Source organism: Rhea pennata, chromosome 2, assembly GCF_028389875.1.
Source record: "Rhea pennata isolate bPtePen1 chromosome 2, bPtePen1.pri, whole genome shotgun sequence".
NCBI classification, from domain to species: Eukaryota; Metazoa; Chordata; class Aves; order Rheiformes; family Rheidae; genus Rhea; species Rhea pennata.
Window position 1 is genome coordinate 157,265,903 of NC_084664.1, and position 16,954 is coordinate 157,282,856.

Genomic DNA, 16,954 nt, shown 5'->3' on the forward strand with positions numbered 1-16,954 from the left:
TGGAATTTGCCATATGCTCATTAGCAGAGAAGATGGTCAATATTAAGAGTTTTAGTAAAATATCAGTTCTCTGTATACTTGAAATATGTCTGGAATGCATAGTGTGAGGTCTAGGTTTGGACTTTAAATATTATTCCTAACGATCTGATCTTTAATGTAACATTAATCCAAGATTTTTGGGTATGATTTATGTGCTTATTAGCATTTCTGGAAATTTTGAAAGCGAATGGATTGCTTGCAAATGTGCATTAAGCCTGGTTAACGCCAGGGTCCTGTGTATCTAATGCCATTGTGCATTATGCTGTAATGCATTAATGTGTGATTTTTAACTTACATTGTTTTTTGGTGAGTGACGACATTTTGATTATAGTCTTAATCTGAGAAAATAACAGACTTTTTTTTCTTGAACAGAAATTGAAAAATTCCAAAAAGGGGAAGGGAAGGAGGAAGAAAAGTATATTGATGTAGTCATCAATAAAAATATGAAGTTGGGACAGAAAGTTTTGATTCCAGTAAAACAGTTCCCTAAGGTAAGTCCACTTGTTATACTTTACAATTCTAAGTGCTTTTAAGAGATAGTTACCTAGTTAAGATATTGGAGGAATTTGTTACACTTGTGTTACATACAACAGTAATAACCTACTAATGCTATTCTGTGGTCTGTTCTGTAGAAATTCTTATGTAATTGTTTTTACAGAAAATAGATTTGAACATAGATGTTTTTGGATATTTACTAAGGTAAACTGTTGCAAGCAATATTCCCCTTGATTGTGCTGGAAGAAAGAGCATGTTTTCCATTTATGTAATAAAAAGGAAATGATTGTTCGAACTGTATTAAATATATTCAGAGTTCCAAGAAACCACCTCTCAAAATCAGCTTTAACAATTATAGCTTAACATGAGAATTATATGCCTAAATACTCTGCTTATAGTCTGAGTCTAAATACCTCTAGATATCTAAACTTTCTAAAATGCTGTTCTGTATACAGTACTGAATTTTCTGTTTGGAGAGCTGGGATCTTTCTCTCTCCACTTTGTGGATAAGGTTTTGACTTGCATTTAATATTGGATTATTCAGGCTAATAATTCTCTTCTAATAAAGGTTAGAAAGGTGATGGCTTAGTTCTCTGCTCAAAGTAATACTTGGTAGCATTTTGCTTTGGCACTGACACAAGTGAACTCTCCAGTAAGGAAGATTTCTTATTACAATAAATGAGCAGGAGAGTGTTGCTAGTCATGCAAAAAGGTGGTATTTTGAGAATGGGTGATAAGGTTTTTCAGATAGCTAAAAATAAATCTTCTTCAGAAAGCAGAATCTTTCTCAGAATAGCAAAAGGGACAAATTATATTTGAGTTGACTCTAGTGCTGTACTCAAACTTTATTATAGGCAAAAGTGCAATTTAAAATGCACTACTAGAAAATGAGTTCACTATGTAAATTTACTTTCCTCTACAATACAGTATGAATGTTGATTAGGTTTACCTGCACTACTAAATTGTATAGTCTTCTAGGGAAAGTAGGGACTACTTTGTTCATATATTTGGCCATCGTGAATTCTTAATGTTTCTTTCCTGCCAGCTGTTGTTCTGGAATAAAGAATTGCAACATGGAAGCACTTATTCAACATTCAGTAGGCTGTGAAACTTTATCTCTTAATATTTAACACTTATTCTATGGAAAGCAGGATAGTATCTTTTTGCTTGTTTAAAATGGCTTTCTTTTTTCCTACTGGAAACTTCAATATTGCTTTTGTCTCTGCTTATGGAGCAAAGAAATTCAGGTATTCTTTCTTCTGTTTCACTCAGTCTTTTCTGAATATGCTATTTGTGTTTTCTTCCTAGACCATGCTGGGTTACTTGGAGGGGTTACTTTATATCTGAGCTTCAAGGTTTCACGGAAGGTTGCTTCCATGAATTTTTCTGAGCTTGTGTAATCCTTGTATATAGGCATCTGTTTGAAGTCAAATTCAGTTCTGTCTTTAATGACTGCAGAGAATTATATGCAAACATATGCAGAATCATAAAGGGAAGCTAAACTTTTTTCTAAAGCAAACAGTCACTGGAATTTGGTAATGTCTTATTTACCAGAACCATGTGTGCACTTGTTTTTCTTTTATAATCTAATAAATGCAAATGTTGTACAATATGATATAGCTTCAACATAGCAAACTGATAGCCTTATCCTGGGATACTATTTAGTCTGTGGTGAGTGATGTCAGGCTTGAATGCCTGTACACAGGAGATCTGAAAGTCTTTTGTATCGTAACATTTGCTGTAAATACTAATTATTTTTTCCTGTCAGGTGTGTTCAGAGGCTCAAATCAGAAATGCTTTATCAACTCTGTAGGGGATAGATATGAAACTACTCCAGTCACCTTACTGTCACTGACCTGGATTTAGAGTGCATGTATTATATATTCAGATTGTGCAGAGTTGAAGCAGAAGGTATTGCGCTGTGAGTATAAAACCTGAAATGCTTCAGGTAAATGACTTCTGCCTATAGGCTGTGGTTTTCTGTGCCTGTGTGTGGTTTGCCAGACTTCACCTATTCTGCCTGCAAGAGGAGTGAGTGTTAGAGTATTTAATGATGCACACATCGTTAGAAGAAAGCCAAGTGATGGTGCATCACAACTTGTTAAAAGGCTGATTTTTCAACACTTCTCCTTTCTGCTAATTTTTAGTGATAAATGCTTCACTAGCTTGGAGCTTAAGACTCATTCATGGGCAAAATCTGTGCAAGAAGCTTATCTGTGTGTAAATGTCAAATTAGAGGTATTTTTCTAGCAAGCTAATTGTCCTGTTGCTTTCTGTATGTCTACAGTACCCACTGAAGCTGTTCATACAAGGTCATGGACAAAGGTACCTCCAGTCTTTCCAGAGGTAGCCTTCCAGGTGTTGGCAAACTGTGGATCTGCTGTTTAGGCCTGACCAAATTCAGTAACAGAAATCTCCCAAACTAGTGTTGGGACATCTCATCTACATACTAGTCTGCGTTGAATTTGACAAACCTGGACATTGAGCAAGTGAGGAGGAAAAGCTAAATTCACTTCAACTTTGGAAAAACAACAACATTTTTTCCCAAATAAAAACTACATTAACATTCATCACATTGCAAAACTAGTTATTAAATCCGTAGAGTTTAATATCTGAAAACTAAACTAGCTGTAAGTGAAAATGACTTTTTGTTTGCAGAAACTATTCTTTTGTTTATATTTGCCAAGTGATTCTTCCCATTCAGACAGGTCATGATACCAAACACAGGGTTAACTGATCCAATATAAGCTTATTTTTAATGTTTCTTTTTTCCCCTCCAGATCTTCCTCTTTAACTCTGATTCTCTGAATAAATCAAGATATCCTTGAAACTCTAGCTTTGATCTAGTCAACCTATCATTGCCATGCCTAGTTGTGTTATCTGTCTTTTCAGATGTTCTTGCAGGATCATAGCTAAGTCCTGTGTGTACTCAGCATCATCACCTCTGACAGCCCTAGAAGATGACTGAGTAACTGCAGCAGAAAGCTGTTCAATTGAAGCTCAGAACATCAGATTTTGTTTGTTTTTTTTTTTTTTTTGAAAGAAGTCTGCTAGGCCTCAGAACAAAGTATTTTTTTTCTATCTGAGCATCTGTCCTTCCCCCCCCCCAAAAAAAAAAAAAATCATATGCCTTTACTTGCCTTCTGCTTAGTGCTCACACAGATGAGACTTTCCACTGTCTGTGTGGATATGTTATACTTGCTTCCTATGTAACAGCTCTTGGTTGCTTCTCTGTTACCGTGTGTGTTTCAGACTTTTGTCATGCTCAAATCTGAGTGTTAACATTCCTAATATCTCATACTGAAACTAAACAGCCTAGACTGCTTTATGGAGTAGGTAACATAGAAGAACCAGTACGAGGTGTACTACTAGAAGTAACTGAGTTACTTTACAGTAATTGACCAAGTTTCATGTTGAGTGTATGTTTAAAGATTTGATACTGTACTGAGTTGTGTGAAGGAAGCAGTAATTTGATGTGGTATGACTCAGATGCTTGAGGTACTTACCTTTCTATAGAAACCTTATTATTTGAAATAATGAAGAAAAATCTTGAGGCTCTAGTTTCAACTCACTGTAAGGGTGTAAGATTCAAGGTGCTCTTGAATCTTAAAGTAACTATCTATATCTTTTCCTTGTGATCCTGTCACTGAAGAACCATTAGAAAGCTAAATATGCCAAAAGTTTTCTGTGGCTTTGACATTGGCTTGTAGGAGCTTAACAGTTGAGCATTTGGTCAAGCATTTATTCTTTCATTAAGTATTTAAGCTGGATGAAGTATTCTCAGCAGACTTGTCTTGATGGGGATAAACAAGGATTACTTTTTCTATTATATCTCCATTTCTGTAACTTTTCCTTTTAAACATGCAGTAGCACTGGCATAGATTCCTTTTCGCTGAAATTCGTAAGGTAGATCAAATGCTCACAAAAATGTTTCACTTGTATGCTTTCTTCGTAGCAGTCTTCTCCAGAACTGTTCTTGGAGAGTAGTTTCAAGCAATGTGCTGCTACGAAAATATCTTCAGGTTACTGTTGTAGGCATATTTTGGCAAACCAAAATTCTAAAGGAAATGAGTTCTAAGCAGTGATTTCCCCTATCTCCATTGTACTATGTCTGTGCAAAAAAATGGTCCTTAAAATAAGGACTGACAAATACTTAGAGATGAAACAATTTTCATGTAAAAGGACTGACAAATACTTAGAGATGAAACAATTTTCATGTAAAAGGACTGACAAATACTTAGAGATGAAACAATTTTCATGTAAAACATGTTGATTGTTAGAAAAGTTTTCTGGTTTTATTAGTATAAGTCTTTCTGTACATATATTAAATTGAAATATTTCGTAGCTACACAACAGTTGAAAGTAATCTGTAAAAGGGGAATTACTGCTTTCAGTGTAGTTCAGCTGTACTGGTAGGCTAGTGGACAGCATGGCCAAGAGACACTGAACTAGGGTGCTAGTGTTTGAGGAACTAGGGTGTTGACACTTAATGCTGTAATTTCAGTCAGATTAAACCAGTGGTGGAAGAGAGGGATGTACTTTTAATGATGCAAGATAAAGTTTTTGGGAGACAAGGAGAGGAATATTCTGAATCTCATGTCCTGTTGCTCACTAATATATATCTAGTGATATGTTGATACAACTCTGACAGATTTTGGTGGGCATCACTTGTAACTGCTAGCGTATGGCTTGAATAATAGCTGCTATGACATTTCTTTACCTTCTATAATCCTTTCAACAGTTCTGTTCTGGATCTTGATGCTATTGCAAAAGTGGCTTAAGTGATAGCTGTGGCTTATATTTGACCCATTTTTTGGAGCAGGTCCAGAAGCAGCTTTGAGATACGGACTTCATTGTCATGTTTATATACAATCAACCAAAATAAGTTCCTAATTCTTACCTAAGACATCAGAAGCTACTTCAGCTTATAGGCAATTCCTAATTTTAAGAGAAGTGATTCATCCACACTGGAGAATAACTCTTCATGATTGGCAGTTGCTCAAAGTTCAGGTGTCTATTTTCATTCTGTAGTGTCCAGACCCCCTTGGCTTGGAGAGCAGTGCAGCTGCTTTCATACAGTGTTAAACTGATTGATTACAGGTTCAGGTAATCGCATGCGGTTTGGATATGATAATGCTGTACGAGGGAGAAAATTGAATGGAGAAAGGAGTCTGATTTTGAGCCAGAGCTAATATGATTGATTTGAACTGACTTGTCTGGAACTACTGACATACCTTGCTGTTTACCAGTGCCTCTAATTCAAAGATTATTCGCAAGTTGGAGCTGGTTGTCAAACCTGAATTTATTTTGCTCATTTTTGTGAGAGCATACAAGCACATAAGAGGACAAACTCTAGAATGTGATGTTTAGGATGTGATCTGAAGTGCCTGTGAAATTCATGCATGAGCGAACTTAGGTAAGAATTAACTTGGATCCTCCAGGATTATTTGCTTCTGGTTCACCAGCAGCTGGGCTGGGTTTGTTGTTGAAGACTTATCTTCTATGTTTTTATGTATTTAGGTCTGAGTTTTCATATTCCTATTGGTGTGTAAATAATAGCAGTAACTTAGCAATTCATATATCCTAAAGTGTTCAAATATGCCCTATAAATTTTTTGAAAACAAACTTCTGATCCAATGTTTACCATTTGAAGTGAGAGAAAACAATAGTTCAAGGAAAACTCAGTACTTATTAAAAGTAAATGATTTCTTTCTATTTTCTACTGAAAGTATTTATTCAATACGATCAATAAATATCTATTATTTCATAAATAAAACTTGAACTCTGAAATACACCATTGCTTTTCTAGCTGTGAGCAAAGTCTTTGAGATGACATTACCAAAAAGTTTACAGTCTTCACTAATATTCGCATGATTTTAGGCTATATCTAGCGGTACTGTATCCTCAAATCAGCGAGGTTTATCAAATTTGCAGCCCAGATTCTTGTGCTTCAGACTTGTCAAATCTAATATTTTGAGCCTCAGTGCACAGGAAAGAACAGTTCACTCTATCTCAAGATACAACTAATACATTTTCATGTTCACTAAATGTATTGCCTGGAACATCTGTGCAGCTACCTGTACAGCTACTATAATGTCTAATTTCCACATTAGAAATATTTTGCCTTTGCAGAGAAGACTATTTTTGGCGGTAGCAGAGCTTTGTAGGGCAAGCTTTAGGTAGACATAAAAACTGTTTAGTTTTAATTAGAATAATACAGCTGGAAGAAGCAAACTGGCTCTGGGGCACACAAGTCTCCTGTTTAAGTACTTTTGTTCTAGGGCATTTTTCCAGAAAAAGGTACACATGCAGTGGAATGTACTTTTGTTGCAAGTGTGCACTTTAATGTTTTTCAGTTTCTTTTAACTGTTGAATGGTTGAATTTTTCAGTTAAGAAATGATATTCAGTGCTGTGTATTACACAGTTAGATATAAGCTTTCCTTTTCCTAAATCTCTGTCAATTTGTTTTGTATTAAAATTAGATCTGGATATACTAAGGTGTTGAAACTATCAGACTGGGTGTGCAGTATTCTGAAATAGATGTGTAGTGTGAATGGAAACTTATTTAGAAATATATGGAATATCTATGTTCCTTAACTTAGAACCTATTTTTAAAAATAAGCATGTTACCCTAAGTAATGCTTTAAATGTTGATGAGATATGAAGACCTCTGGGTTTAAATATAAAGTAATTTCTTAATTCTTTGTTTAAGATAATTTTTAACAAGATATCATTGATTTTCAGAAGTTCTGTATTTATTACTCATTCTTTCAATTGCATGCTTTCCTTGTAGATATTACTTCCAGTAATCATAAAATCAGACTTCCAATTTGGTAGGGACCTCTGGAGAACATCTGGTCTAATCTTCTGAAATCATGGCCTTAAGCTCAGTTATACAGGGTTAAGTCTTGAGTACTTCCAACAGGGGAAATTCTACTTTGCTGGGCAACCTATTTCAAATACATATTTTTCTTGATGGTAGTTTAGGAGCTATAAAAATACTATTGTAATACAGTGAATCAGAACACTAAAACCACAGGATTTTTTTGGATGTTTGAACTCACACAATTTAAGGACTAGTTTATGAAAGACTTAATTCCATAGCTTCTGTGGACTGTCAATAACCAATAATTCAAGTGTGTTGGCTCTAACTCAAGCCCATAATGAGAATCAAACTTGCAAATACTGAGGGTATAACAATTAAGATTTTCTTATATAATAGACTTTTAAAGGTTACATTTCTTTTAAATGCTAAGTAAATTAGAGTTCTACAGTTTGTTTGTTGTAGGGTGACTGTGGCTGGGCCTTTTTCATCATTTTGATAGCAGCTCAGACAAGATCTGTTATTGCTGCTAGGCCATTGTCAAAGTGTTTTCAGGCTCCTGTATTTAGAGAAATAGGGAAATCAAATAAGCTTATCTTGGCCTTTTAATGACACATTAAAGAGTCAAAGATGACCTACAAACTGTTACATAAACCTGAGACCACAAAAGCAAATACTTCAAAAGTCTTTGCTTTACAGAATCATATTACTTGTACCTAAGATTCTCTTGTTAACATTTTTTAATATATTCCAACAGTCTGAAATCTTGGTTTTATAAAGTCTTATTGGGGATGGTAAATATTTCTGAATTGCGTTCTATTAAATGTATTTCAATCTTTTTGTTGGAATTAATCATTAGTTTAAGGAACCACTTACAACATTCTGTACAAATTTCAAAGCATTAATCTTTGTCGGTGCTTGGGGAGGGACAAAGAATAGATGTCTGATGTTTCCTTTAGGAGACCAAGTCTTCTCTGTAATTATCCTTCAAATTTCATATACCTTCCGGAACCAGGGTACATCTCTGGTATGCAAAGCAGAGGACTGAATCTACACACTACTCTTCCAGTCTGTGACTGGGAACACGTGTGCTGTGGAGCAACTCTGTCATGCCTTCTGGCTCCTCTAAGCTCAATTCTTTGTCCCTGCAAGTGGCAGTAGGCAGAGTCTCCTTTTTGTTCTCCTTTGCTATGGAGGATTTATTGATTTGTTTGCTTTAGCCTTCTTCCCATCTAAAACACCTTCTGGGCTGAAAGAGCCCCAAGCATCCACAAGTAGCCTCTGCTTCAGTGTCTTCCTATAAAGAGGAGTAGCTGTGTTTTTAAGTAAAAGCTTCCTTTATTTTATGGCACATCACTTTAAGGTAATTTCAGGAGAGGAATGTTGTTACGAACTGTAACTCATTTTGGAAAACTTAAAGTATAATAGAGGTTGGGTGGCAGCTGAGACTTCATGGGTTAATTTTATTTGGGCTGGATTTACATGCTTATGTTCCCTGTCCTTCTGTGATTGCATAGGGTATATTGTATGGGTTGCTGGATTACTTCATAAATGTTTAAAGGAGGTTGAGCCACTTTCCTCTGCAAAGACTGGTTTGATTGCTGTTGCATGTGTGGGAGACTGCTGCCAGTTTTGTTTTTATGGTTGTATACATATGACTGACTGTCAGAGCTGAGTTGTAGTTTAAGCATCTGTTCTCAGTTTTGAATGTGATGAACATGAGTTCCTTTAATACTATTTTAATTCTTTGAGTTCAGATATTTCTAATTGCTATCTGGAGGAGCTACTGAAGTGGTAGTAACTGTCCTACTCATCTGTATTTAATGATTTTAAAATTCATGATCTGGTGTCTGCATCCACAACAATGTGGTTTCAGCAAAATATTTCCCTTTTCCATTGACTTTTGATGGTTAAAAGTCTGATATAACGATCTAATATTCTGGTGTGTGTTTTTTCTTACAGTTCAACTTTGTGGGAAAACTTCTGGGTCCACGTGGCAATTCTCTAAAGCGCTTACAGGAAGAGACACTGACCAAAATGTCTATTTTGGGAAAAGGTTCTATGAGGGACAAAACAAAGGTAAAGACAAACTGTTAGCAAAGAGTAAAGTCTGGATTTCTTAACTTTCCTAGTTAACTCTTTTGTTACAGGGTGTGTACACCTCTCCAAATGTTGGGGGAGCAAATATAAAACATTGATATCCTAATATTGATTAGGTCCATATAGAATATTAATATTTTGAGTCTACAGTGAACTAATCTCAGACCTCCAGACTATGGTTCCTCAGAGTAAGCAGGGCATTATCAGAGACATCATATAGCTTGTTCTTGTCCAGCTTATGAGTAATACCCAAGTGAACATTAGTGTGTTCAGTTTTGAAGGGAACTGACTTGCAGATGGACCCAAACGAACATTCATTTTTGTTGAAAATAAATGGAAAAGTAGCTGAGGAAAGGAGATGGTAAAATACAAATGGGTTTAAAAGACTTGACTATTTCTGAATGATTCATGTAGTTTAACTACAGTCACAATTTCCCAGCTCCTTTTCATAGGAGGCATTTGGTTAAGGGCGCAATATCTGTTACAAGAGCCACAGCTGACAGCAGCTTCACAGAAGAGAAAGTTATTGCTTCACAGGTGTCTGTATGAACAACTTTGACTCTTCTGTGTAGTGAAATAAGTCTGACTAAACTTACAGCAGACACTGTACATTGGTGAGGAGATATCACAGGTGACATGACAAGATGCACTATATAGTGAATTGCATTTTGTTACTGGGAGCATTCAAAATCATGAATCAAACATGAAAATATTCTTGCCTGTACTATACAATACTTAGAAGGCCTCTAGTGAAATCTGTTGCTGTACTTCCCCCTGTAATCTGAAGTGTAAAAATAGTGTCCTATAAAGTTTGATAATGACAGGCACATGTAAGAGTGACTTAAGAGTGGCTAATGAATCTCCATAATTGAAAGATGTAATTTGTCAGCACAACTATCAGCCAAATGTTATGATTTAAAGTATTGACCAAGAATTTGATTAGAGCCCTTAAATGATTTGACAATTTTTTGCTGTAAAACTGGATTAAACTAATTACTTTGAAAATATTTTGTAAAATATATTCCCATATAATAAAAAGGTGAAAGATGTAAAAAGGGAGAGTTTTGGAATGGGAGTTACATTGGATATTATTGGATAATGTATGGATGTAACTTGTATCAGAGGACTTATGCTAAACAAGTTCCATATAAGGATCTGAGCTATGCAAAGCTGAAAAGCTTTCTCTTAAAGTTACTTGTAATAGTGTAAGATTGAGTTGAGATTCAGATTAGTAAACAGCCTATAAACCAGACTTGTTACAAGCCAGGCTGACAAAGAAAATAGTTCCAAACATTGTCTTCATGCTTGAACTTTTTGGTCTTGTGGAACAGATGTGAAATTGATTCTTTTTGCTGGGTTTTATACAGTTCGTTGTAGACTGGAAGTACTGTGTGTGGCTCCAAGTTTTTTTGCCTCATTTGTAGTACTAATGGTGATTTTGTCTCCTTGGGTGTCTCTCTTCTACTTTTTAGTAGCTGTGTGAGCAAGCTGGAAAAAACCCGTGATTTTTCCAGTCTTACTACTTTCAGGACAGGAGGGATTGAGAGGAAAAGGCTTTTGAATTGTCTCAAGTCTTGGTGACTTATGTAAGGGTTGGATGAAAGTGAAATGTCCTGAACAATACAGTATTGTCCTGTTGGTCAGGACACTGGAGCAATGTCTTGTTATGGACATCTGATAGAAGGTTTCAGAAGCACCTAGATGCACTTCAATGGCACTTGTAAACTGTAGTTTTAAGACCTCTGAAAAACTATGCACTGTTTTCATTTTTGAAGCACTGTTATGGTCAGAGTTTTTGATTAAGATAGCAAAGTTCTTCACATTACTAGCTGAAGTTTTCCTTTAAATTCATGGTATATAAATCAGTACTGATATTCTGAAGGCAAAATTGCACTAAAACAACTGAAGATCTGATGTATAGTCCAACAAGCTTATTGCATTTTTGTCGTTATCAAGCTGGACTTCTCTAACTTCAGTGATGGTGATCACAGATTTGGGAATAAACTGACTGGAGGCTCTGGATCAGATGGTCAGATACTTAGCATGTGTGCTAAGCAATTATGTTAGGTTTCCAGTTTTAAATCTGTAATGATTACCTGAAGAAATGAGGTGATTAAAATTTTCTTAAGCTTTCCAAACAAGACATTTGCACATGTTGAGGTTCTTATTGCTTAAACTTTTTGAACTTTAAGAGGTGAATTTCAAAAGACTGGAAGAAAGTTATTGATGCTAGAGGTTCATAAGATGCTAATAGCAAAGATGACTTGTTTTGCAAGTTCACTAGGGAAAGAGATGGATAAAATGGGAAACAGAATTGTCTTGCTAAAATCATTTTGAGGCAATGGTATTTCTCTAGTTTCTTAGAATACTCTGAAAAGATGATTACATTTGCTTGGTGATAGATGTGAATTAAAAACAGTGTGGTGTTTTTTTTTTTTTTGTCTGGTTCATTAATCCTTAATCTTGTTCTCGAATCAGTTTAGAGTTTCTTTTGCCTTCTCTTTTGTCAACTTCCGGGAGTCTATTTGCTGTATTTACCTGTGATAATATCTAAATTCGGTGACTATCCGGCTCAGTTCAGATTTGTTTTTTTTTTTTTTTTTCAGTCTGTGCTGTCACTTCATTGCTGCCTTTTCACCAGTGATTGCTCAGGGCCCTACTCAGCCTTTCACGTGTCTATAGGAGAGCAAAACAAAGGATTCGTTTCGGGGAGAATTACTTAATTCTGTGAAAATGTTGCCTTTATATTGCTGTTCTAAAGAATACAGTTAAAGCCTTCCAACATGATGGGATATTCCCACTTTTATCAGTAGTTTGAGACTCATGTCCCTTTCTGATACTGATACAGGCCTCAATTTCAATATTGTGACTATGAATGATGCATAAAATCTTAAATGAAGTTTGACTTGTCTCAAACATTAATGTATCAGCTAAACCTAAAGAAATTTAGTACCTAAATTCAAGGTGATGTAGTGAAGATGAAAATGGACAATACCATGAGCGTACCTGATAGCCTTCTCTGATGGAATGACTGACTGGGTAGATGAGGGCAGAGCAGTGGACGTTGTGTACCTTGACTTCAGCAAGGCTTTTGACACTGTCTCCCATCACGCCCTCATAGATAAGCTCAGGACGTGTGGGTTAGACGAGTGGACAGTGAGAGTTGAGCTCAGGACAGTTGAGAACTGGCTGAAAGGCAGAGCTCAGAGGGTCATAATCAGAGGTGTGGAATCCAGTTGGAGGCCTGTGGCTAGTGGTGCCCCCCACGCTCAGTGCTGGGTCCCATCCTGTTCAACGTCTTCATCAATGACCTGGATGAGGGGATGGAGTGCCTCCTCAGCAAGTTTGCTGGTGATACCAAGCTGGGAGGAGTGGCTGATATACCAGAGGGCTGTGCTGCCATTCAGAGAGACATGGAGAGCTGGGTGGAGAGAGACCTCCTGAGGTTCAACAGGGGCAAGTGCAGAGTCCTGCACCTAGGAAGAAATAACCCTAGGCACCAGTACAAGCTGGGGGCTGATCTTGTGGAGAGCAGCTCTGCAGAGAAGGACTTGGGAGTGCTGGTGGGTGACAGATAGACCATGAGCCAGCAATGTGGCCTTGTGGCCAGGAAGGCCAATGGTCTCCTGGGGTGCATTGGGAAGAGTGTTGCCAGCAGGTCGAGGGAGATGATCCTGCCCCTCTACTCAGCCCTGGAGAGGCCTCATCTCGAGCGCTGTGTCCAGTTCTGGGCTCCCCAGCACGAGAGGGACACGGAGCTGCTGGAGAGAGTCCAGTGTAGGGCTACAAAGATGATCAGAGGACTGGAGCACCTGCCCTTTTCAGTTGTCTCGTGTGACAGGACAAGAGGCAATGGGCAGAAATGGAAGCACAGGAAGTTCTGCCTGGATGTGATGGGGAATTTCTTCCCTGGGAGAGTGACGGAGCCCTGGCACAGGTTGCCCAGAGAGGTTGTGGAGTCTCCTTCTGTGGAGATCTTCAAGGCCTGCCTGGATGCAGCCCTGTCTACCATGCTCTAGGCAACTCTGCTGAGCAGGGAGGTGGGATGAGGTGATCTCTAGAGGTCCCTTCCAACCTTACTGATTCTGTGATATTTTGGGAAGTATTTACTTACAAATACTGTAACTAAAGCAGTAGACTGAAATGTGAAGCTTAAATTGGTTTGTCCAACTCAAGAGCTACTTCTGATAGAGTGTGTGAGCAGGCCCTGAGACTGAAAGGCCAGGTTTCCTTTAAAACCAAAGAAAATGACTGTTTTGCTCTCTCTAGTTCAATTTCTTTTTTTCAGCAAAATTTAAGGCAACTGGAATGGGGCTGCATGCAGCTCAGATTTCTGTTACATTGAAGGGGAAAAATATATTTGTTTTAAATACTGAGCAGCCAAACAGCACTCCCATTAACTCGACTAGCCTAGCCAGGTCTCATACTGCTGAGTAATGGAAGGTATAGACTATACTGTAGAGCTAAAAACATTGTTAGTGAGGGGTAGTGGACTGGGAGGAAGCTCTAGCTTTTGTGTTAGGTATCGTGAACAACAAAAAGCACTGGTGTGCTCAATGTCTCACTGGGGGAGGTGTAAGACACATAGGAGTCAGCTCTTTCCCATTTTTATGGTGCTGCAAAGAGCCAGGGACAGCAGTGTATTGCCAAGCTGTGTTACTGAATGTAAAATAAATTACTTTAATCAAAGGAAATGTTGCCAAAAAAAAAAAAAAGCAAAGCAAGAAAAGTTTACCTATGTAAATAATGTAAATGAAGGCTGATCAAAATTATCTTTTATGTTTTGTTGAAACTGTTCCTTGAAATCCTTTTTCACCAGCAGCTACACATGAATTGACTCTTTTCTATTCCTTGCTGTTATTGCTGTGCAAGTTTATTGTATCTTTCTTTTGTTCACTCTTGAATAATTAATGGCCTCTGTTTCTTGAGAAAAGGCTCATTCAAAAACTAGCTGATCCCAGCTAAATTTGTTTTTATTTTTACATTTCTCATTTCCTTCCTGCTGTTGCAGTTCATTCTTGTTCTTCTGTATGTCCCAACTTTTTCTGAAACATTAGCTGCCTGAAAACTTCATTTGTTAAACTGCTTCGAGTGCTGCAATGTTTAGTGCTATAAAACTATTTCAGCTTAGTATGGTGAAGTTCAACTCTGACAGCTGGTGAAAGCAACAGTACTGAGTCAGGGAGTTAATAACACTAGGCAGTTAATGGTGCTACACTGTGTGCAAGTAGTTTGATACCTAAGGAGATTCACCTATGCCATGTGGCCCCAGGAGAAAAGAGTTGATCAGTCAGAGTAGTTATAAAACACAAAAGTTTTATTTCTTTTCAATTTCTTGCATGTTAAGCTGCTCAGTTATCTCCTCTTTGAAATAGGGATGCTTGATAGCATCTGTATATTAAAAGATGAACTATGTAAGGAATTCAGCTGATGAAAGCATAACTGCTTACAGGGCTAATGATTGTTCATATATCTTAAATTAAGCAGTTATTCAAGTAAGAAACATTTGCTATTATAGTAAATATATTTAACAGCAGTAATGCTGATATTAGTTATTTCCTAAGCTCCCTTTTTCACTTGTATTGACAAGATAATTGTATTGACAAACTCTAAATCTGTTGACTCTGGCCTGTTAATTTTCTTGTTCTGAATACTTTAACAGCTAATCAGATTGCTCTAATTTGCTTTTTAACTAATTTTTTCAAATAGGCAAATGCTGTGTGTGACAATGTTAGTTGTAGCAAGTTTCTGCTTCTCACTTACAAATTTCAACCCATAATTATAATGAGGGAGATACTGTCATCAAAGCTATACTTTAAGTAATTGTACCTGGTACTTAAGTGTGATAAACAGCAGAAAGTAATTCTTAATATGATGCTACCTTAAATTTCTAGATTAGTAGATCTGCTATCTATTATCGCAGTGCAATTGTATTGTACAATACATTGATTTTAATGCTTGTTTTGTAATAGTTATTGGTTTATTCTTTTGATGTCCCATCATAAATCCATACTTTATGTATACATATATCTATATAGTGTTTGATACATATCACATACATCCTCTGATGTGAGTGACATTAGATGTCTCTCTGAAAGTAACAAATTATGTCCATTAGGTTTGTGACCAATTTGCATGTGAATGCAAATTGTTCAGAGAACTGAACTCTTCTGTCCATTGAAGCCATAGTTTCTGCTGTCAGGCTGTAGCAGGCTGGATGATGTAGAATAAAGTTCTGAAAGTTAGTGAGCTTTCCTATCCTCTCTAAAATACTATGAAATGCTAGTTTCATATCCATGCTGTTCTGTGAAGCACATGTAGAGTAAAAATGTTAGTGAGATCGCAACAGTGAAGAGTTTTAGTAGTACAATAAGAGAATAAAATGCCCTCAGATAAAATTATTGGTGTGATAGAATATTAAATCAAGTCTGTTTCTCAAGACCATTTATCTTTGAGAGAATTTTGCAATTTCTCTCTAGTATACATTATTGTACAAACAGGTGCACTCAGGAAAACAGAACATGTTTTTTCTTATGGTACTCTTCCTGTATGTGAGCAGAAGGTGGATGTGTGTCTTGCTTTGTGTGTTACCAGTACCTGTTATGGATAGGCAAACTGGTACTGTTATATTTTAAAATCATGGTTATGATTTGAAGTGTATTAAGATGATGTGTGGTTCTCAGCTGTTGACATCTGGATATAAACATGTGTATACAATTTTAATTAACACTTGTCAGATATAATACTATGTTTAAAATGGGGGGAGGGAGGAGAAGCAGCAGCAACAACAAAACAATAATTTTTTCTGTTGTCCTAGGAAGAAGAGTTGAGAAAAAGTGGTGAGGCAAAATACTTCCACCTAAATGATGACCTGCATGTTTTAATTGAAGTCTTTGCACCACCAGCAGAAGCATATGCCAGAATGGGACATGCATTGGAAGAAATCAAGAAGTTTCTCATTCCTGTTAGTATTTTTTTTTTTTAAGAATTCTGGTATTGAGTGAACAATTTGCTTCTAAGTTCACTTATTGGGCTTTGAATATGGTAACAACTTTACAGAATGATAAACAATTCACAGAGCCTGTATTTGACCTTGGTGCTCATTCAAGCCCTTATCCTAGTATTTTGATATTCCTATGTAGAATCAAATGCTGTTAGTTCACGTGTAAGGCAATATTTCTTAGTAGAAATGACACTGGACTCAAAACTGGGGGTCCCAATTTCTGTTCTCTAAAACTTACTGTATGGTATAGGTTAGGTCATGCTCCTTGAACTCTTTCATATTACTTCATATGAACTATTTCATATTACATATTACATGTGCTCTCATCTCATAGTATGACCTTATGAGAGAGCCAGTTTATCCTTAACTGGTCATGTACAAAGTATTGAAGTTTACAAATGATTGAAAAATCTATTAAAATCTGGAAAAATAACCCTTTTCTAAGACAAGTGTTTGGTTATTTTCTGCTGGTTTCATCTTGTATGTTGAAGCA

The 16,954-nt window shown here is 36.7% G+C and overlaps 1 protein-coding gene across 3 annotated transcripts in view; it reads left to right on the forward strand.

Moving 5' to 3' along the window:
• Positions 1–16,954, forward strand: part of KHDRBS3 (KH RNA binding domain containing, signal transduction associated 3) — a 90,889-nt gene that overhangs the window by 29,773 nt on the left and 44,162 nt on the right. For all 3 annotated transcript variants that reach the window (XM_062568431.1, XM_062568432.1, XM_062568433.1), the window contains exons 2-4: positions 412–530; positions 9,321–9,437; positions 16,276–16,422. In XM_062568431.1, coding sequence (XP_062424415.1) covers positions 412–530; positions 9,321–9,437; positions 16,276–16,422 — 383 coding nt within the window. The remainder of the gene's footprint in view (positions 1–411; positions 531–9,320; positions 9,438–16,275; positions 16,423–16,954) is intronic.